This window comes from Diuraphis noxia, unplaced genomic scaffold, assembly GCF_037042655.1.
Source record: "Diuraphis noxia isolate RWA-SAM2 unplaced genomic scaffold, SU_Dnox_SAM2 contig0001, whole genome shotgun sequence".
In the NCBI taxonomy this organism is placed as follows: domain Eukaryota; kingdom Metazoa; phylum Arthropoda; class Insecta; order Hemiptera; family Aphididae; genus Diuraphis; species Diuraphis noxia.
The window spans coordinates 6,639,642-6,663,404 of NW_028301711.1; the positions used below are offsets into that span (position 1 = coordinate 6,639,642).

The 23,763-nt window shown below is 27.5% G+C and overlaps 2 protein-coding genes, 1 long non-coding RNA gene and 1 pseudogene across 7 annotated transcripts; 1 reads left to right on the top strand and 3 right to left on the bottom strand.

Moving 5' to 3' along the window:
* Positions 1-924: 924 nt before the first annotated feature.
* LOC107167945 (eukaryotic initiation factor 4A-III-like) lies at positions 925-5,885 on the bottom strand (annotated as a pseudogene). Its single transcript, XR_016191015.1, has 7 exons — positions 5,879-5,885; positions 5,109-5,320; positions 3,909-4,029; positions 3,711-3,844; positions 3,360-3,562; positions 3,197-3,302; positions 925-1,393 (listed from the first exon to the last, which is right to left on the bottom strand). The product of XR_016191015.1 is annotated as a eukaryotic initiation factor 4A-III-like (transcript).
* Positions 4,681-9,515, top strand: LOC107172814 (uncharacterized). Of its 2 annotated transcripts, XM_089217942.1 has the most exons (3): positions 4,681-6,252; positions 7,731-7,771; positions 7,852-9,515. In XM_089217942.1, the coding sequence occupies exon 3, from the start codon at positions 7,867-7,869 to the stop codon at positions 9,142-9,144; it is 1,278 nt and encodes a 425-aa protein (XP_089074068.1). In that variant the 5' UTR covers positions 4,681-6,252; positions 7,731-7,771; positions 7,852-7,866; the 3' UTR covers positions 9,145-9,515. The 2 variants fall into 2 exon arrangements, with proteins under 2 accessions (XP_089074068.1, XP_089074067.1); XM_089217941.1 differs by lacking the exon at positions 7,731-7,771 and having other exon boundaries at positions 4,684-6,252; positions 7,852-9,513.
* A 2,952-nt stretch (positions 9,516-12,467) lies between these two features.
* On the bottom strand, positions 12,468-16,343 carry LOC107167944 (putative protein phosphatase 2C 6). 3 transcript variants are annotated; one of them, XM_089217945.1, is made up of 8 exons: positions 16,128-16,343; positions 15,637-16,020; positions 15,181-15,439; positions 14,955-14,990; positions 14,292-14,335; positions 13,465-13,699; positions 13,179-13,399; positions 12,468-13,112 (listed from the first exon to the last, which is right to left on the bottom strand). In XM_089217945.1, the coding sequence occupies exons 2-8, from the start codon at positions 15,745-15,747 to the stop codon at positions 12,921-12,923; spliced, it is 1,098 nt and encodes a 365-aa protein (XP_089074071.1). In that variant the 5' UTR covers positions 15,748-16,020; positions 16,128-16,343; the 3' UTR covers positions 12,468-12,920. The 3 variants fall into 3 exon arrangements, with proteins under 3 accessions (XP_089074071.1, XP_089074070.1, XP_015372653.1); XM_089217944.1 differs by having other exon boundaries at positions 16,114-16,343; XM_015517167.2 differs by lacking the exon at positions 14,955-14,990 and having other exon boundaries at positions 16,114-16,339.
* A 2,840-nt stretch (positions 16,344-19,183) lies between these two features.
* LOC149059383 (uncharacterized) lies at positions 19,184-20,839 on the bottom strand. Its single transcript, XR_016189769.1, has 5 exons — positions 20,617-20,839; positions 20,357-20,490; positions 20,198-20,263; positions 19,611-19,770; positions 19,184-19,404 (listed from the first exon to the last, which is right to left on the bottom strand). It is a non-coding gene; the product is annotated as an uncharacterized LOC149059383 (long non-coding RNA).
* Between the last annotated feature and the right edge of the window lie 2,924 nt (positions 20,840-23,763).

Consider the following 23,763-nt stretch of genomic DNA (forward strand, 5'->3'; position numbering starts at 1 on the left):
AGTTAAGAAGATGGAATAACATTGTAGAATAGCGGTTCTCAAATATTTTTTTTTTTGCATATCACTTCAGTATATTATCCATGGGAAATCGAGAGCCCTCATTGGCTGTATTACCTTTGTAATAACATTATTAATATTCAATGTTTTAAAATTTGGATTCTATGATTTTTAAACTTTATTTTTTTGAATATATTTTTTTTATTTAATTTAAAAATTTAAATATCATTCAGCATCATTTAAATATGAAATAGTCAAAAATGACAAAGTTGATATTATTTTAAGGGGTGATGCCAAATCTATTGTATATATCAAGTGTGTGGATTGTTGAGTTTGATAAACTTAATTATTTACATTGAAATGTTTGTTCAAGTATTCCAAATAGGCTGCAAATTATTTGTTCGTAAATATTTTATAGTTTATATTTAAACTATTTGCGTCATAGGAATCCCAACTGTAATAATCTAATCAGTTTTTAGAAAAAAAATTTGCCTCGTACATCAGTAAATCAAAAAGGCATATCCTAAAATGCAGAATATACAGTAAGCTTAAAAGTTGATATTAAACTGGACACAGCATCTACAAGGAAGAAAAATCCACTTACTAAAGTATTTGCATTTTATAATTAAGCTTATAACTATTTTTTTTTTTTTTATTTAGTTTGTGAATTAGTAAATTCTTTTAGAAAATCTGTATATATGATCATATTATTATTTTCATTTTAATTGTGAGTATATCTAGTCAATTTATTTTCGTAATCAGTTGTTTTTTTACAGGCTCCAAATAAGTGTTACATTTGTAAAGTGAAAATTAATTCTACATTTTTATAAATTGGTCAATGGCAAATAATACAAAAGTTTTTAAAATATAAACAATTTATATATTATATAATATATTTATAATATATATTATACATTATATCTCACTAATAAAAATAAATGTGTTTAATAATAACTTTAAATTTATGATTATTTATTAACAAACAATACAGTCCCTATGGTATTAACCTACACTGTTATTTATACAATATTATATTAAATATGTACACAATATGTACATTTGTCAATCAATGATGTGATTTATTAATTTAAAACACTTAATACTAACATCAGATTCAAAAACTTTATATTAAGTAAAAAAAAGTTTACATTCATTACAAATACAAAATGCAGTTCAATATTAATATGTACAAAATCATTGGTATGTATAAAGGATGTGTGTGAATCACATTTTATAGTTAATAAATTACAAAAATAAGATTTGTTACTTACTATTCATGGGCATTTCATCGATCTGTGTTGAATATTGTTCAATGTCACGTAAAATATTAATATTATCGGCCTTAACAAAATTAATTGCTACACCTTTGCAACCAAATTTTCCAGAACAACTAATCCTAAGAAAAAAAAATGCAAGCATAGAATGTGAATAAATAATGGCAGGTCGAACAAAACATTTAATGAAACGCTAGTAAGCTAATAGTCCCTTAAAAAGATTTTGTGGCCCACAAGTATTGGTCCATTAAATTTTTAGTAAACCGTTAAATTTAATAAATTGTTTATGCAACATAAGTAGAACATAGATTTAAACAACAAATTTATTTTGTAATTTTAACCTATTTATTATCTGTTTACTTATCAGACAATGACAATAGACAGCGTCTTGGCCAAATTGTGATTGCTGTCTTGAATATGGAGAAAAAAAGCTGTTTTTCAAACTGTATAAACGCCATCATATAAACATGGTATTTGATTAAATAATAAAATATATAAATAGTACATTACTTGATATAAATATTTAAATATAACTGCAACTAAACAAGATACCATCAATAAAAAGTGTTCCTGATTTGTAATTTTGTTTCATAAATGTTGCTAATAACCAAAAAGATAAAAGAGGCAGTTTCAACTTTTAGAATCCAATGAATGTTAATATGAAACTTTTAGAGGTATTGGTTAATAACCCAATCTGGTGATCAAGTTTTGTTTCTATTTTATTCTGTGTTAGTAATCAATTCAAATAAATTACCTGTGTATATACAGTTCACGATTGTTTGGTAAATCATAATTTACGACTAAAGAAACTTGTTGAACATGCTAAAATGACTATAGAGATTAAAATTTTTCTGCAAATATTTATAAGAACAAAGTATGATAGAAATAATAGAAAACTTATTTAAAAACATAATATAAGATTTCATTTGTTACAATGAGAAGTTTAATTTAATTGTTAGTAATATGGTTATGTGGATAATGCGATAAACGATGTGGTTATTGTGGTTAGTGATTATATTTAAAACAAAAACCATACAATCATTTTGAATTTTGGAGTGATTTAGCCGTACCAAACTTACAAATTCCAACTTAGATCATACAATAGTTAAATATAATAATTTTAAAGCACAATTATTTGCAATTCTTAACAAATACATTTAATTAAACTTAATTTAGATAATGCCTATTTAGTAATATTATGAACCCATGAGATAGCAAGAACATTTTGAACCAAATCACTTGCTTAATTTATTCTAGAGTTATAGTTCGGTTGTCCAGAGTAATGACTAGTGTCACTATTTAATGAAAATTAAATAGTTAATTTTTCCATTTTTCTATATTTAAAAGCATGATATTGTTAGTCATAAAATTATCGATTTTAGCTTAAAAAATGTTTAGTTAGTTTAAAGAAATTTGACAATTTTAATTTACAAAAAATACAATTAGTATAAAGAAGAAAAAATAAAGGGGTTAAATAATCACACCGAGGAACACATGTTGTAACATAAATACTGTCTAATATTCAATTCTGTTAGTTAAAATATTGAATTCTTCCAGTTAAAATGAAGAAAACAATGAAATTTGATTTTGTATGTATTTGACAATTGTATTTGTAATATTAACAACTCATGATCTACTGAATATACTAAATCATTTAACTTTATTTTTATGGATTGACATACACGATATAGACACTTAAGAAGAAAATAGAACAAATATTAGTATCAGGCAAAGTATTTAACTTAATAAATCTTAACTCATTAAAAATATACTATAATAAATTTTAATACATATAATTATTATTTGAGTGCCATCTAAATATTGTGAAGACACAAAGAAGTTGTTGTATGAAAAAGTTTGAATATTTTTGGTAGTCTTTTAATTATACATAACCTATTAACTATGAATTACTGGTAAATACTTACATTTTTCCAGCATAAAATTCTTTAATGATTGCGTCTCTATCTTTTTGTGGCATGTCTCCATGCGTTGAATTGACAATGAAATTTAATTCCCTCTTCTCTCATCCACCTTAAATGAGGTAAAGATTAGTAGTAATTTTCGTTTGTTTTACATTACATCACTAACCTTCTTTTTTGTGCTACAAAAAATTATTGCTTGACTTATTGTTATAGTATCATAAAGATCACATAATGTGTCAAATTTATGTTTGACATTTATATTTTAAAAATATATAAAAACGGTTTGATTAATATCATAATAGGATCATTCATGAACTTATTTGTCATTTCTAATACTTCATGTGGTATTGTAGCAGATACTAAAATCACCTAACAAAATAAAAATTTTAAAGCTATGTAATGTATAATAATAAATATAATGTATATAAAGCCCAATAGTTAAAAATGTTGAGAATAAATTAAATTAAAATAAATTTGGAGAAAACGGTATGAACTGAATCAAAAAGTATAATCATACCTGAGTAGCAGGTGGCAAAAAACGATATATATCATATATTTGGTCTTTGAATCCATGGTTCAACATTTCATCTCCTTCGTCTAACACAAGAGTTTTTAAGTTACATGTACGTAATTATTTACATCTTATCATACCTGTACAAACAATCATAATAAATAAATAGACTTTTTTTTAATAATTATGGTACATTATACATGCCGAACACACGCCCAGGAGTAACACAAACAATGTGCTGACCAAAATCCAGCTTCCTCAGGTTGGTGCTACCAATACAAGAATGACAATGAACATTCAAATAATCTCATAATCCTAAGATTACCTAAATAATAATTTAATTGGATTAATACATTATTTAAGTTCAAAACTAAGCTTTCATTATAAGAAACTCCTCTCTCTGTAGCATTAATTAGGAAGGTTTTAATTTAATGATCAAATGGCATTTAAATTGGTTTAAGTTATTTACAGTACCTACTAAGTATTTAGATGTTATTAAAAATAACATTTTAGAAATTTCAGAAAACATTGTATCTAGTGGAGATTTTACCATTTCCGATTGGTTTAAATTTAAGGTAATAATGTACCTAAATTTAAAAATAAACTATTTTTTTATTTTTTTTTTATTAAGAATAAAAGCTTCAACATCTATGGTCATTAGCCTATACAATGTTACATTGACTAAGAATTTTACAGATATAAAAGATAAGATTACATAAGATCCATAAACAATATTTTGATCAACAACTTTTAACATTTAGACTTTCTAAATTAAATATTGATGTATAAATACTTAAAATGTTTAAAAGGTTTAGTAACAATGCTTAATCTTTTAGTAACTTAACATAACTAACTCCCTATAAAATAATTAAAAAATATTAAATAAAATTTAAATCGAAGTTCAAACCAATATCAACATTAATTTCAATAATTGTTCTAATAAATATACATTTATTTAAATAATAAGGAACAAAAAACTTATTGAAAGTATTTTTGAATTACTACTTCGAGAGCCCTTCGACAATCAGGAGGAAGATAATAGCAACATTTTGATATTTACATCTGTTATCATTCTCCAGCATTTTTAACTTAAAAGTGTAGAAGACGACACAAACCTAAAATTTCTACTCTCTAAATTATAATTATTTTTATACTATTGGCAGGAGCCTTAGGGCTGTTCTTACAATGTCCGGTTAAGTGTCGGTTAAAACTAACTGGTAGAATTCTATTGGTAACTCATGATAAATTCTTTAGTTGTATTTCTTTATATTTTTTTATTTTAATATTTTATTCCTTTACTATTTTTGCGTTACTACATCTATTAATTTCAATAATTTTCCTTATTACACATAGGTAAATATACAACAAGTAAGGTGAAACGCAGGGCACTCAAAAGACACAAACCTTTTTGGTCAGTATGGCCAGCTCTCGAGTTGGTGAAAGACATAACACTTGTGTCTCTCTGAGCTAAATGTCAATGGATTGTAACATGGCAATTGAAATTGTGGCTGTCTTTCCAGTACCCGACTAGGCTTGTCAGGCTTGAGCTATAACGTCGTGTCCACAGACTATCGGCTTTATAACACCCTGCTGAATACCCGAAGGGTGTTCAAAACCTAATCAGAAAATATACATATATATGCGTGTAGTGCATCCCAATTGGACCATAACCCAAGGTGTTGGACGATACTATCAGTACGCGTATATGCCGCGGATGAGGTCTTCGCGGAGGTTCATGTTGTTGAACCTGGATAGCACCTCAACACCATCGCTGGTCTCGAACTGGACGTACTTTAAGTCATCAGTAAGCGGACAAACTCTTTTACGTCTGACGGCATTGTGAGAGCGAGTATGTACGGCGACGTAAATGTATTCGATTTCTGATCGACGGTGTCGCCAAGGAACAAGAAAACTTGCGAGAACGACTCACGGTGAACATGTGAATATGGGATTGAGTCGATTCTATTGAGATATGATGTGATTTTGAATTTGAATGATATCAGAACAAGTAATTTAACGCGGACGTTAGGATAGGTTGCGCGTCGGAACGTAAACAGTAAACAGTGATGAGCGCACGGGAGGACCACCAAGTTAAAAACAAAATACTCGGTTAATGGTAACATCCATGAACCCCGTAACCACAAAATATGGTTAATATGTTGTTATGCGCTTACCGTCCATGGAGTAGAAATCGATCGGTGTGTAGCAAAGGAGATTGCAACACGTCGTAAAACAGGACGCCTTGACGCTACGAACCACGCGGTATTCACGCGCCGGACGCGGCCGTCAATGTCTGCCACCAGGGATCGTGGGTCGAGGGGTGAGAATTGAGGGCGTCGAAGCGCGTCGCTGATGTATTCTTCATTTTGCATTGTCACTGCCTACTGTCTGTCATTGTTGTCTGTGATCACGTAAAACAAACTCGTTTACTCTACCCTTTTTTTGATTTTTAATTAAATTAAAAACGTTTTTGTTCCGTTTTTATAACGGTTTCCCAAGGACGACGAGTTTGATAGACGGCGATACGTTGTACCAAACAACTGTTGAGGTAAATATCATGTTTTGTTCAATTACATTACTTACCGGTACTTGGGATTCGATGAAAAATCAATTAATTTAATGCACCAATCATGGACCAAGAAATCGAGACACCATTGTCATCTCATTTTATTTTTATATTAAATTTTTGGTTTTAATAATGATGAGATAACATTTTTGAATACCTAATTAGTAATTATGCATTTTTTTATTAGGTGATTTTATTTTATGAAAAAAAATAACTATTTATTACACCTACTATTTATTTGATAAAATGTAGTGCGCATGAAACAGGGTTTATTTTTTAAGTTGTTAGCGTTCTGAGCATCGAAATATTTATAAGAATTTTAGTCATGACATTTGAAAGGAGCTAGCGAGTTGAATGAGTAGGTGACAAAGACTAGTTGTAGAATATAATCTATTCTGTCATATAATTATTATAAAATTCAATGCCCTTGTTATACAATTTGAGTTCTGTGAATTTTAACCTTGCTGTTAATATAATATATAATTATAAATGATAGAATCTTGACCTAAGGATTAAACCTCATAATTCAGATTGAATACACCATCTTTGATTGAAAAAATTAATTTATAACCACTAGGCAGCAGAGTTTTATAATTGTTTGAATTTTGTACTACAATAATTTTATCTATTCATTTATACGGATTCTATTTGTGTTTAATTTTAATTACAATTATAGCAGTTTTTTTAGTTACAATTGATGATATTTTAGTTGCTTATAACTATGTATGTAAACTTTAAACAAAGATTATTTCTGTGATTTTAAGTTTTCACAAATTGTTTATAAAATCACATTGTAATTGGATATTTTTACCTAGTTAAAAACAATTTTGAATCAATTGATTTTAAATTAAAATTTTGTTATTATGTTGAAATGTTAAAATTATTTTGTAGTTAAACACTTAAATGTTAAAATTTTTACAGCCAACGCTTGACAGTTTAGTTCAAGGATATTCATTTTATTTGATATTTATTTTTAAACATTATAAATGTGAATTAAAACAAGGAATAATACGGATTTTAGTTATTTTATTGTTATTCAAAAACATTTCTTTTAAAGAGTTGAATCTTTTAACATACTAAAATATTTTATACATTTAATGACATTTCAAAAATTATCTCAATCTTCTGTATTACTTAAGTAAATTACTTTGAAAGCAATATGTCTAAATATATTATAAAACATACTTAGTAATACAGGTTGACAGTCCACTCTAAATTGTTTTCCTTGGACAATCATTTATCTTTGAATTCATATTTAATATATACATTATTTCAGTGACTTGCTCAATGACGAGGTACTTTTGTACTGTTGTACTTCTGTGTACAATAAAGCGCTTAATACTTTATCCGGAAACTTCCATGGCAACAGTATACTTAATATTATATTGCTTATCCTAATTTCTCTTCTCATATTTTACTCTAAGAAAACTAATTTTGTACCTTTAATTAAATGTTTATAGATAATATATACTTCACATTTTTTTCTTCTTCAAAACACAGTGCAAGCATAGAAAACAAATTTAGCAATTTATCTGATAATTGAAAATATATATTTTACATTATATTCATCTTTTGTTTTAGATTTTAAATTCAATCATGTCAAAAGAAAATATTGAACATGCGTGCCAATCTCACGCAAAAGAAGAAAATCTGGTTAATAAACCAGAGACTATAAACACAATTAAGTCAATACTGTGTGAAGACAAAGAACTACTTCTTGAAAACCAAAAGGAGCCATGTGATTCTAATACTTCAAAAAAATGTATGGAAAATAACTCTGAAGTAAAAGAGAATTATAACGAAGAAAGAGATATATCTTTAAATGAATATATTGAAAAAAATATAAAGATTGATGAACAACATGACATTAATGAAGATAAAGAAAAGGAGAATACAACAGAGAATGAAAAACAAGTGAAGGACGATTACAAGAATAAACAACTTATGGAGATTGATAATGAAGAAAAAAGTATTGAGAATGATGTTCCTGCTATAACAGAAAATGAAAATCATTATAATGCTCAAGTTGAGGATAAACTTCTTGAAAACACAAACCTAAAAGTGAGGGACAGCGGCGAAAATTACGAGAAGCCTGTGGATCACAATGCAGATGTAAAGATTAATGAGATTGGTGATTCAATGCCAAAAGACAATGGACAAAAAAGTGAATATAATGCAAAAAAAAGAATTGATGATAATATTAAAATCATAGTAGATGATCAAAATGGAAAAAATGTAGAAATTAAGGCAGATATCGAAGAGAATGACGATGAAAAAAAAAAGAAATCTTTGAATGAAGATTTTGAAAAAATTTCAAAGGTAGATGAACAAAATAACATGGATGATAATGAAGTAAAAAAGAATACAGCGGAGAAAGACAAAAGAGAGGATAATCAAGATAATAATAAACTTTTGGAGATTGATAATGTTTCTTATATAGAGAACCACATGGAAAATGATAATCCTAAGAGAACGGGGGATAAAAATGATGATAATATCCAAGTTGTGAAAGAAACTCAGGAAAATGATAATGGTGAAAAAAATAAAATTATTGAAGATGAAGAAGAGCTGTCGGATAATGATGCTGATAGACTAGAAATAAATCTGGCTGAAGATGATGACAATTCAGAGGAACATGTTGAAGATAAGAATAATGAAATTGAAAATGAAGAAAAGCTTGCGGATCAGAATGCTGATAAACAAGAAATAAATTTGATTGAAAATAATGAAAATTTAGAAGAACACATTAAAAAGAAGAGAAAACAAGAAAATGAAAAAAAGTCTGCAGGTGAAACCGATGATCAAGAGAAAGATTTGTTTGAAAATGATGACAATACGGAAAAGTACATACATAAGAAAATAAAAATAAATTAAGAATATTATAATTGATTCCAAGAATATTTTTAAATTTTCAATTCTAATAATAATAATAATAACAATAGCATTATATAAGTTTTTTAAAGATTATTATTCAGTTCATTAATTAGTTATATTTTTATTTAATCAGAGTTGAGGAAATCTTACATTCACTTTTTATGTCAAATATGTTAAAAAAATTACAAAACATAGGATTTTTTATGCTCATAATATTAAGAGTTAAAACATAAAACTCAAATTAAATCATTCAGTTAATTATTTACTATATATATTTTTTGTAACCGCGATTACATTTTATGCATATAATAAAATATAATGTATTTTTTTGTTTTTTGATTGTATTAATTACTTATTAACAACAAAAAATATATTCTAAATTTTAAAAGTTATAACCATTTTTATGTTTTGGAATAATAATAAATATTTCATATTCAGACAATATTTATTTTTTGTTCTAGATGAAAATTTGTTACCTATTCAATTTTTTTTAAATATGATATAAGTAACACATAATAACATTATATTCTTTCATTGATATATTAAAAAAAAATTAATAAAGAATAGTAATCTTAATTCGATGACATAAAAAATATTTAACAAATACCAACATACATAAAATTTGTTTCCAATTATTATTAATACATTACATTTTATGTATCAATTTATGTTTACAAAAAATAAAAACTATGACTTAACTATTTAGTAGTATAATTCTATTTTTATGAAAGTTAAATTATATAAATAATTTGCTATGTTTAAAATGTACTTATCTTATTACAATAGTTGTAAAATTAAAATTTTTTTTTATTCTAAAATTTTACTTAAATGTTAAATGAGAAAAATATTTGTGGTTTATCTTTCAAATGGTAGATATTAATTAAAAATGAATTGATAGTGATTATAAATTAGAATATTTGTTGGTAAACAAAACCAGTGTTACTGGACAACTACATAAAATTGTAATGAATTTAGTTTTTCTTCATAGTAAGTTACTAGGCTCGACACTTAGTATTGCATTTTAAATATATCTAAAATTGTAAGTGTGAGCAGAATAGTGGTTTAGCGCCACATTCGTAATAAAAATGGTTGTTGGCAATGGCGAGTTATCGTCTACAAGGTTCAATATATTTTCAGACACTTTCCCCACCAGTTTGCTTTGCTTTGGAATGAAACTATACTCTTGCACAGAAGTTGGCCGCCGAAGATTGCTCTTATTTTGAATAAAGTACACATATTATTCTAGTAATAGATAAAATGTATTCAAGAGTTATATATAAAATAGACACTCATTATAATGATAGTAGTGCATTAGTGTTTGATTAAATTAAAATACGACCAAATTAAATTTTGTTTAAATATTTTCAAAATGTTTATATTTTATTATGAAATAAAAAAACATATTATATATAATATATTTATATGTATAAAAAAATTGCGTCATTTTAAGCATAATATAATAATATGTTTGGGTGCGTGTGTATTTATTTTTAAGCGACTACTAAGCCATATCAATATTATTTAAAATAAAGAAATCTTAGGAACAAATCAAGTAAATTGTACTAAAAAAAAAAAATTAAATTATAAAAATACTCAACAGCTGTGTTAAATTAACTAGATTAATAAAGCTAATGACCAAAATTGTTTAACCATAAATAATTAAACTTCAATTTACAACAACAACAAAAAAAAAAAACTTATAACAATGGATTTATAATTATAAGCTAACTACAAGTACTATTTAGTAATTTATTTAAACTTGTTAATTATTATATTAATTTACTTAAAATAATTCATCACGGTCGCAAAAGACACTGACATGTTAAAAACCTTAAAGGTAATGGAGTACTCAAAACAGATCACCCTGTATATAAAATACAATGGACTTAAAAAACATTAACCTTATATTAAATAAACAATGATCAAAACCTTAAACATCACTTAATATTAAGTCTTATGAATAACTAAATTATGAAAATGCTATACAAAAATGTTGATTCAGTTTTTAATTTTTAATATTTAAGTAAATATGCCCAATAATAATTGATAAATTGAAATATTAGAATAACTTTGGGTCACGTTTTAGGTTTTTTATTTTATCTCAAACTAATGATTAACATTACTTAAATTAATTAACTAGTAATTTTTGATTAAGCAAGTATATTTTTAATCATGCTCACCCCTACTCTGATTTTTCTATGAACTCTATTCTTCAAATGGGAACCTTTATTATTTACAGTAAATAATTTAGCAGACAATTTTCTTGGAAATTCTGATGCATTTAGATCAAAATTCTAACGAGTAGTTTTTGAGTAATTAAAATGTTTTTACCAAGTATAATAATGTTTAAAAATAATAACAAAATGTAATATTATATGTAGTATTTATTTTACTTGGATCATTTTAACAAATAATTTATATTGATAAACTTATAGTAATTACTAGGGTAGAGGACTTGTAGCTCTAAAAATGCAAGCACTTATGCACTAAAAAAGCCCATTATATGCAATTAAAATATGAACTTACAATTTTTTTCTATCCTAATTTTAATCTTAATCGAATAAAAGTCCACATGGTGTAAGCATATATCTGTGGTGGTGATGTCGTAGGTATAGTATACATTAAAATCGTTATCGCTTCTAAGAAAAATGTGTGCCCGAGCACAGGTCAAAAACCATATTAAACAACAAAAATTAAAAATAAATACATTTTTATCCAAACCTTTTGTGTGTAATGTTTGAAATAAAAATGTCACGGTGGAAAAAATCAATTCAAGTAAAATATGTCTCAAAAAATATAAAATAGCATATATATATAAGTGTAAAATATGCCCTACAAACCAAAAAAACGTAAAATATGCATTTAAATGCACAATAAAATTTTAAAACTAGCTTTTTGGAAGCATGAAACGTATTTGTTTCGCACTCTGCTATTTTTGTGACTGTGCAAAAAAATATGCAAATGCTACAAGTCTTCTGCCCTAGTAATTACCAAGGCCTGTTTCACATGGACACGTATCCTATGCACGCTGATGAAAAGGTGTATCAAAACAAAACACTTTCTTATACTCAACTTTTTAACTTAAGATTTTTCAAATTTTCTAAGCCTCCATATCTACTAGGCACATAACTATAGATATATTATCATGGACACATTATTCTTAGTTTATAGTTATATAACTCAAAAACTACTGCTTGAATTTTAATTTAAATACATAAAAATTCTCAACACAAAAAATTTGCATAATAATTAAAAAGTGGTTCCTATTTGAAAAACAAAAGTTTGCATTTTCACAGGATCATCCTTAAGTGATATAAAACATCTTGAAGATTTAAAAATAAGTGTATTTAAATATAATTAAACATAAAAATAGGATGAGTATGCTTAAAAATCATGATGTATACATAATATTATATAGTTACATAATTATTATGAAAAAAAAAAAAACAAGAAATAGCTAATTGATGAGAAGCATCTTCTTAGTCGTGAGTTGACTCCATCCAACATATATACAACAACATACCATATTTTGTGGTAAATGTTTAATATTTAAAGTAACAGAAACAACAGGTCATATGGGCATAGCATCTTCTAAATATAATTTAATATGGTACATAAATTAAAAATAAGCAATTAAAACATTAATTACTTAAAATAAAATAAAACTATTTCTAATAAACAAGAAATATGTATTGGGATAGTTTAAATCATGAAAAAAAACAAAATAATTTGTCACATGTGTGAGACACCATATAAGTTGAAGGTAAAATGCAACATTAATCCACAGATTCAGGTTCTGACACATCCAATTTAGGTTTTTTACAATCAGTAACGAGATCAGATTCTTCTTTTACATCATCAGTAAGTGAACGTTTCTGGTGATGTTTGAACTTAACAATGATACAAGTCATGTTATCACAGCCAACTCCAGCATTTGGTGTATCAGGAGCCAAACATACTTCAAATAACTATGCCAAAGAGATAATGGTAACAATAAATGTATTCTAGATAATTAAATATAATGTAATGATTACTTCTTCACAAATTAATGATAATTTGATGTCGGGACAGTGAATACGATTTGATATGAAATCAACTGCTTTCTGATTGCACAATGAGTTCCAAATACCATCACACGCTAAAACTATAAAATCCCCATTTTCTGGTTTCAAGTCAATGGCTTGCACATCAGGCAGAGCAGTAATCATTTGCTGGGTATTTGGAAATAAACTATTTGTCTTGTACATATGATCACCTAAAAATAATTGAACGTTGTTTACATTTTTTTTATCAATTATTAAATACTCAACAAATTTTTACCTAAAGCTCGAGACATATTAAGACCATGGTTGATTCGTCCATCACTTGATACTCTCCCACCAGCTGCAAGGATTCTCTTCAACTCGGATTTATCTTTAGGCTTATGATCTTTTGACATGGCATGGGCTTTGCCACCAATAGACACCACACATCTAGAATCCCCAGCATTAGCCACATAAAGCTTATTTTTTACTAATAATGCTACAATTGCTGTACAACCACTGTCTTTTCCAGCCTGAAAAAAATAAATTTGTTTTGACTATTAATTAAAGTCATTACTCATTAATATGAAATATGTTTTTACAATGTAATTTTTATCAATATCAATGGCAAAATCTATAAAGTAAATGATTTTTGTGGTTACATAGAAGTTATTATATAACAGCTAAACGCTTTTTACCACAAAAGATTATTTAGTATAAAATTGTATGATCTGTAATATTATATACTCTGTCTCAAAAGAGAATAATCAGTCGACTGAACAGTTTTAGTCAATGCTGCACATATTCCACCAACTATCTGGTATTAGATTGATGACATGGTTCTAGATACCCTAATCACATCATTGAAGATGCAAAAAGTGATTGTTCTCTTTTGAGTAAGAGCATACTTTAACATTATTGCTTGGCTAGGTGTTGAATAATAAAAATTGTACTATATGAACCTACCTACTAATGAAACCATTGATTCTTAAATCTTAAACAAAATTTAAATTTAATTGTTTGGCTTGCGAAATCCTGTGTGTGCTTAGTTAAATCTGACATTTAAAGAAAAAAAATAATATTGCTTGTATTACATAAAAAATTTTTAATGTTATAATATATTACCAATTCCGTTTCAACAAGTTTTTTTTCATCTACATCGCCATTATCTGAAAAAAAAATAAAAATAAATATTAATGTTAAACTTTAAAATTACAAAATTATAATAACCTATCTAAGCAAATATTAATTATTTAAAATGCATACTACATGTATGATCAATACCAATATGACCTATATAAAAAAAACTATTTGTTAATTTAATTAAATAATTTTGTGGTCATTTTTTTAAATGTAATTACAAATTAGAAAAATATTTAGATATTTAAGAAAATGAAACTTCATTCAAGTTGATGTATTCTTTCTTGGAGTCTGCAGTGGCACACCATGCATACCTTGTGTGCACGCCTATGATTAACTGTTAGCTACTTATTTATCTATACAACAATTAGATTAATAAAACTTATGTTCTATTAAAATATGACTAACGCTTAAAGGAATCAAGAACCTATATAGGTACAAATTAAAATGAGTTGATTTTTGAAAAATCCAACGTGACAATTTTCATAAAAATTATAAGCCTAATAAATAATCAAAAATCCTAATTCATCCAAATAGTAGCAGTTTCATGGTCCATTTAACATTCTTTACGACCTAAGTGCCTATTAGCTTGTACTTATTGTTTAATGGTTATAATTCTTAAGTGCGTGGTGATCAAAATAAACGTACCAAAAAAATTTAGAATCCATGTTAATAATTTCTCCCCTGAATTAAAAAAAATATGCAATTATATGTATGATTAAATAGATATTTTATGTTTATTTCATATTAGAATAAAATGCAATTTATTACTAAACTGTTTTATTTCAAAATATTTTGGTGGTGAATATCAATTAATAGTTTGTATTCATCAATCATATCAATTAAAGAGTAATAACAGTGTTTAGAATCTTACCATTTTCTTCAGTTTTGCCGTTTTTCAATCGAAGTGTCCTCAGCTTCCTCAATACTGGCGGTTCAATTAGACTGCTGTCAAAATCCATGAAAGCCTTGATCAGTGCTTTTTCATATGCACCTTGTTCAAACAGTTCGTTTTTGATCAGCGAAGGCAACATCTCAACAGCATACTGCGCCACTTCGGCACCGCCATGTCCGTCAAAAACACCAAAAAGTGACATATCATCACCAAAGTCCATCAAACAGACGTGGGCGTCCTGCAAATCGATCATAAGACAACACAACAATTAAACCACCAACGAACATGAAATTAAAGGTATGCGTTTGAAACTCGTCATCGAGAGGCACAGAGGAACGAATTGAACGTTGTGCTAATGTTACCGGTCGTTGAATAACGCCTGGCCTCCCGACCACTGGGTCACCCATCACTCATCTACCAAAGTGTAGGACTCACCTCTTGTTTCTCGCGCCAGCCCTGCATTGAACTGGCGCCACACATGAGCAGGTCGTTCTCCAAGTCCTCGGAATCCTTGTCGGTTTTCGGTTTGTTCAGATACGAACCCATGGCGAAGACGACGACAGCCGTAACCGCACGCAAAACGATGCGAGTGTGGGTGAGAATGTGTGTTCGGCTGAACAATCTCGTGCGTACCGACTTTTTGCGAGCGGCGTACGTGTCGTACTGAGCGGATTATTGATTGACGGCCTGGAATCGGCCGCCGGGACGACTGTGGCGGAAGGCGACTGCGCGGCGTACCAAGCGACGCTGACGACTAAAACAAGTAGAATGCGCCGGCGGTAGAGATACGGGTAACCGGGAACGATTGGCGATCATCCACTATGAATATAATTAATAATATCAGTGTTTGTTGTAATCATTGTCGTAACGAGAATACGAATCTGTACAACAAAATAATAAAAAATGAACTACCACTGGGCACTGACTGTTGACTGATGTTGTTGTTGTTGCAGCGTTGTCCGACGGGTTCCGCCGTGTTATTGGTGTTGTTTACATTTGATTTGATTATATTAGTACAATGATAGTACTATTGAATTTTTTACAATAACAATATTTTAGGTAATAGCATTGATTATAGAATAGATTCTGTAATCAATGGTAATAGGTAGCACCAGACTTGTTGTTGTCGCTAAAATATATAGTTACAATATTTTTGGAATAACATTAAAATTGTTATTTATTATTAATATTATTATTATTATTATTATTATTATCAGGCTCATCGCCCGGGCTAGTCGGTCGGGTGTTTATCACATTTCATTAAAAGTCTTATCATGTCACAAACATTTGGACTTTGAAGTGTAGTGATCACGTCGCCTACAGGTATCACACATCAGTAGTCAAGGATGACTGAAGAAGGTGGACTCTTGAGTTAATTTAAACTAAATTCGGTTTGACTCGAATATTTTCTAAGTTCAGAATATTATTTTATAAGAATTTTATAAGTCCAATTTAATTAATTTAAAGAATAGACTGGCGTGAAGGTGCTCTGGCTAGTCTGGTCAAGTCGTGTCTGAATACAGGCCGTTTCGGGGTCTCTTATATAGTGCTTCCCTCTACTCTCCATAGTCTACTTGCTCTTGTCGCTGTTCTCACGGATGTGGTATAATTATCTAGACTGACGGAAATGTTACTCGCCCACATACAAGCCAAATGTGCATCCCGTGCAGCTGTAGACCTTGATGATTTATATTATTATTAACATTAAAAATATATATTATTATATTACACTTGAACATTTGGTTCTTGGAACTTTTGTACTGATGCATAACCCTACATCCTGTACACCCTTATTGAGGACCTTTTTATAGTCGTCTGCTCACATGATTTAGTATGTCCCTAATGTTAATGATTTCCACGAAATGCTTTCTCTCCTACAATTACAAAGTTGGTCGCACCCTACCCTAGCTTGGTTCGCTTGGTACCTAGTTGATCGTGAACTATACAATGCGGGACGCTAATCCATAGCAGGAGAAATGCTAGAAAAATGTCAAATTTCAAATTTCAAAATTTTAAAAGTATTAAAATAAATACTACAACATTGTAACTATGCTACCGACTACCATGATTAATTAGGAATTTACTGTTATGAGTACAACATATCCGTGAATCCTTTAATTACCTGCAGAAATGTTATCAGCAAGTAGTGTTAGGTATAGTAACATTACGCAAATTACAAATTTCTGTGACGAAATTACATTTTCAATGACGATATTGTGATTTCATAAAATTTTATTTAAATTAAATCATTAAATTGTTTTTACTTTAAAAGTAATTTCTATGGCGTAGGCTAGGTTAGGTTTCCGATAAAAAAATTTAATTCAAATTAATAATAACTTATAACTTTATAAGTAGATATCTAAACAAAAGTCTAAAATAATGATTAATATTATTATTTGAAATTTATTACTGATATAGCTACTTCAGTGTTCTATAGTGTTCTATAGTTATGCATTACCAATCACCAAGTCTGAGAATCAACAAGTTAAAGAGATTAAGTTTAGTAATTTAATTACTTTTCACTAATTTACATACCGAATTACTTTTTTTAGAAGTAGGTAATTTCTAATTTAACAAGTTGAATTTTGTTCTATGTTATGAACTAGCTTTTAATTAATTAAATGAGTTTTTACATTAAGTTCTTCAAACGTTCAAACCACCAAAACCTCTCTTCCCGAACAATCACCCCGACATTTAAAGCATAGCTGGTGCCGTATTGCCGTGACTTATTAGTCCACTATAACAACTACTACTCATACCAGGAAGTACTATTATCATATAATTTCCTCAATCAAGCCAACCAAGCATAGGCGTGCGCAGAGTTTCAATTCAGGGGCAGCGAATATTTTTACCGGCCCATACATAGGTATTAAGTTAACATTTTTAAGCTCAAAATCAAAATTTAACTTTTGACCTTTAAATAAAAATATTTTAAACGATAATCATTGGTTAATCATAGATTGTTTTTGCTCAACACCGGTATACCAAATCAAAATTAAAAATACATCAAATATCAATAACACATTATTCTTTATTATTATGTTATGTAATTATTATATAGTAATAGTTCGGCCCATACAAATATATTCAAACCGTCCAGGAGCAGCAAGAGCACACCTTGCTGCCCCTGTGCGCACGCCTATGCAACCAAGCTATCTTATGTACCCACATGTATCCTTCTATCTACTCCATCTATTGTGCTTATTGAAAAAATATTTTATTCAGATTGTACAAATTAAAATAAAAATGCTGAAAAGCATCCCAGATAGCAATATCATATTTAAAAAATAATGATGAAATATTGTTGAAAACAGATTATCATTGCAACAATATGTGTTTATGATGATTTTCTGGTGTTTAAAATATTTCCAACATGTTTACACAATAACCAAATGGCAGAAAAAAACATCATTGCTATAATATTTAATTTCATATTGTAGCAATGTTATAAACATCTTTTGAACAATATGTGACTGCAACATTGTCACAAGTACTTACTATACACCTTTTGAAAATATTGTGTCAATTTGTTTTAAACACCTTAATATTGTTACAATATCGTAAAACCAATAAGTGATTTTTATTTTAATCAAATATTATATTATTTTGTTCCATAAACTTTGACACAATATTAAAACTTTTTAAATATTATATATATTATTATGTTATAATAATAATACATAATATATGCATACTATTTTAGAATAAATTATAGCCGATTGGTATAACTCAGTGTTATATTATTTGTATATATATATATATTTCTTATAAACCTATATCACTATTATTTAATATAATTTGAATTATGTAATATGAATTTAGTAAAGATACACAATAATAATAACAAGTCAAATAAATTAGTTAACTTCACCATATTTTTTGAAAAATAAAATATACATAATATATATGGGTATATTATTTAAATACAATATATTATATTATTATATAAGTAGGTACAAATAATAATAAAAAAGTTGTTGTATACATCTCTTGTATACCATAATAGTATAATAGGTACTTTAAATTAAATTTTATGATTTTTTATAGTAAAATATACATAATACATAATATATGCTAATTAATTTTTAGATTTAGATTCTTTTTTATTAATTAGGTTAGTAGCTTGTGCCATCCACTTTGATAATGCACTTATAATGTCAACATCGGGTATGGAATCAAATTTTTTGATTTTTCTTACTGAATCTGTAATGAAAGTAATTTTGTTATATAATAAAATGGACTCATCATTGAACTCAGATTTAAACATCTATTACAGTGACCTACTCAATGAAAAGGTATATTAATTTGACATCTATATAGTATAGCTACTAATTAATAGAGCGATTTCACCAATGTTCTTTTAAAGATATGTATACCATTACAATATTATATTCATAAAAAAATCTTACCAAATAATAATCTACAACATTTCAATGTTGAAAACTTGTGTTTGCCCTTAAACCCAGAGTATGAATAATGACAAAGAAATTGATCAGTAAATAGTTATTGCATTATTCTTCGGACTGTATCAGAAATATTAATGCCAGCAGATCTTGATAAAATAATGGCCTGTTCATTAAAAGTAAATTAGTAAATGATATATATCATAGATATATATGGTTATATATCTTTTGAAGTATAACTTGATAATTGATAATTAATGTCTAGTATCAGGGCCGGTTTTAGGGGTGGGCGAGCTGGGCGACCGCTAGGGCGCCGATATATCATTGGTACCTTAAGAGTTCAGATATTAAATTTTTAATTCAATTACTTAACCTGAACTAGGGGGCGCATAGTTCTCTAAGACTGGTCTAACCTGTCTAGTATATAATTCTAACTATTTTTTTTAAATAATATTGTATTGTTATTTGTTTAAAATGTATAAGACATAATACATTAAAATAACTTTGAATTAAATTAATATAGTACCTACATTTAATATACAACAATGATACAATTAATTTAACATTTACTAACAAAAATAATATACACTTACAATCTTTATTTGCATGTGGAGATGTGATGGTCTGATCTGAACCGCTATCATCGTCTGTGCTATCATCTAAAATGTTTAATATTGTTAATAGCTTATATTAAAAATACATTAATGATTATTCATAAAATAATTAAATATTTATCATGTTTAAATACAAACCAGAATTGCCTGAAAAGATAGGGATATCAGCATTTTTTTTTCTTAACGATGGCACTTTTTTTTTTCATTTTTAGAGTCTATGTCTGAAGTTATTTGAACATTTGCAGCCTTTTCTTTAGCATATTTTAATGATTCTAAAATATTAATAAATAAAATATATACCATGTACGTTTTACATATAGTTTGGTACTCATTATATAGTATATATTATGCATTAACCAAAATTTAATTTTAAAAATATATAATATATATATATATACCTATAGGGTATTCAGTGTACAATTTCCTTGCACTATAAAAATTAAATTCTAAGGCATTCGCTAATGATCGCTTTTCAACAAGTTTGTTTTTGTTTTTAATACAGTCTTTGGGCCATGCACATTTGCCATTCTTGAACCAATGACTAGGCACTGCAGCCACAGTATTATCTTTTTTGAATACAACAATTGACTACATTTTTTATCTAAAATAATAAAAAAATTACTAAAATTAATAGGCCATGTAGTTTACGATGTATTAAACTTACTATATATAGTTTAGAATATATAGTATAAATATTTATACAAAAAGGTATTCATAATAATATGTACAAGAGGTATATACAACTGCAAAATATAAAATCAATTTGAATGAATAATTGGCACTGCAATATTTCTATTTTCAAAAATGAAAACTATTGCTTTGTACATTATACTATCAATTTCCCAACATTTTAGTTTATCTGATATTTCTTCAACAATATAAATATCTAGCTTGGTTGATTGTATTGGATTAATGTATAAAGGTACTTGTTTAAGAAATTCATATCCAATAATTAAAGGTTCCTTAGATTTAGCTGATTGTGCAATATTAATAACTTTGACAACTTGCTTTTGTAAACACAAAACTGTCAGCTAACTTATTAACATTAATAGAAAATGTTTGTAATTTTAGTGAAGAAAATTGAGGATTACAAGTAATATTTTCTACAATTGGCCCATTGTTATGCATTCTCTGACAGGTTGTTTTTGGTGTGCTAGAAGCAATAACAGTGATTTTGTCATAAGAACATTCTTCTTTATATCTACGCACAACCTGCTGCAAAGGCTTATCAGGTTTACGGACAGCTGATTTTAAAAATTGCATATAGTTCTCAAAAGGAAAGCAACTACATGAATCCAGAGGCCCAAAACGTTTGTAATCTTCTACGATGTGCAATAAACCATGTATATTGTGTGAAATAAAATGCTGACCATAAATATTTCCAAAACTTTTTACAAAATAATTTAACAAACGATTAGCAAATTTTAATTTTTTTCATGATTATTACTTAATAAAATAGTTATTGCAATGCTTAATGACATGAAATTTTTATATAATTCCTCAGATAAGAAGTTTTTTAGAACTATTGGGCCAGTATACAATAAAAATTGGCACAACTCTGTAGCCTTCCAACAACAAATATCTTCAAGGGGTCTTGGTTTTCTGGCAAATTCAATAGGTATGAACTGCCTCAAAGTCAACAATAACTCACTAATTTTAGCAATTTGTCTACTATGTAATCGCACGGTTACAGGACCTTTAGGTATCCATAAATGAATAAGTTTACGCATGGTACCTAATAAGACCAAATGCATATAATCCAGGGGAAAAGAATGCACCATGTCAAAATTAGATAGCTCAGTAAGAACAGATGTCACTCCTTCTCGTAGATGATGACATTTTTGAACCATTGTCGTGTATCCATAATGGTCTCTCTTCTGGCAACTATTTTCTTGATATGGAAAACATATTCGATTTTGCAAATATTCTCCTTCCTGAAAACATCTAGTGCAAGATGAAAAACACGTATGTGCTTTAACTTTTAGAATAAACGATTTTGCCAGACTATCACAACCAGTGTTAGGACTTATCTAGATAAATTTATCTAGATAAATTATCCAGATAATAATTATTTTATCTTTTATCTTATCTAGATAAATAAATATAAGTTATCTAAGTATTTATTTTAGATAAATATTTGACTTATCTAGATAAATTTAAAAGATAAATTTTTTAGTGAAAATTAGATAGATCTGTACCAAAAATATTATTAACTATGTGAATTTTGTTTTTGGTCCACTCGACAACTTCTTCAGCAGGGTGACTTCCCAAATTATTATTTATACTTTGTTACTCCCTAGAGTCCCTCGGATCTTATTGGTTCCTTATATAATTATATGTGTTGAAGTTAATGTTTGGTGATACACATCATGATATAATAAGTTAAGTCGAAAATAAACATATTATATAGGCATATACTTACATAACATTATATATGTTTTTTTAAATTAGTTGTTTTAATTTTAATTTCTATAATTATCTGTTATTCATCTGGATAAAATATTTTTATATTTTATCTTTTTGTTAGATGAATTAAATTTGTTTATCTTTTATCTGTATCTTAGATAAAATTTAGTGTTGTTATCTTTATCTTTATCCAGATGATTTTTTTGTTATCTATTCCTAACACTGATCACAACAGAATGCTATAACTGAAACTTTAAAAAAATTACCATTCATAGTTAAATATTTAGCTTCTTCAATAAAATATTTCAAATAATTATTACTATCATTTGGTTTTGAATTTCCATGGTAAATTCCAATTGGAAATACATTATTGGAATGAGGATAAACATACGCCAATATTGGCCAAAACTGACTACTACTACTTTTTGAAAGTGATGGTAATCCATCGACACCAACTAAAATTTTAATTTCATTATCTTCATGTTTAAATTTTAATAAATGCCTTTTAATGCCAAAAGTTAATCCAAAATGATAATATATTCCTGGATAGATGTTTAAAATATTTTTTGTTGCTGAAGAACTTGAATTTAATAAAGTTCTACTATTCAAAGGCAGTTTTTGAAATGATTTATAATCTTCTTCATGTTTTAAAATTGGCAATAATTTATCTAGTGTTGAGTGTGGAACATCACATTCCAAAGCCCAATTTTTAAGTTTAATCTGTAAAGGTTCTGTTTCATTGTCTATACTACATTCGTCTACATTACTTTTAATTGAGTTTGAATAATTATAACAATCAGATATTTTTTCAGGGTTTTTATAACAATTTGAATTTTCATTAGTTTGCACCGAAACAGCATTAAAATAAAATGAATCTTCAACTGGTGGATTTCCATTATTGCTGGTTAATAATCTTGAATTAACTAAATCGGAATTTATTTCAGAAATATTAATTATTGTTTCATTTAGATTTTGATGAACGATACTTTGAGATTCATTTAGCAACATAAGATCTTTTTGTATTTTTCTCCTCTTCGTTCTATTACTTTTTATCATGATATTACTATCAAAATAAAAAATACATACAATTTGTTAGATGAGGAAATGGCAATTATTTTAATTTACTTTTATTATCAAAG

What these genes read in the sequence shown, in the direction of transcription:
- LOC107167944 (XM_089217945.1), bottom strand. Translation starts at nt 15,747, where the DNA reads ATGGGTTCGTATCTGAACAAACCGAAAACCGACAAGGATTCCGAGGAC. An exon ending in ATGGATTCTAAATTTTTTTG is followed by an intron (nt 14,336 to 14,954) that starts GTACGTTTATTT and finishes TTTTTTTTTCAG; the next exon opens with ATAATGGCGATGTAGATGAA. An exon ending in TAATATGTCTCGAGCTTTAG is followed by an intron (nt 13,400 to 13,464) that starts GTAAAAATTTGT and finishes AATTATTTTTAG; the next exon opens with GTGATCATATGTACAAGACA.
- LOC107172814 (XM_089217942.1), top strand. Translation starts at nt 7,867, where the DNA reads ATGTCAAAAGAAAATATTGAACATGCGTGCCAATCTCACGCAAAAGAA.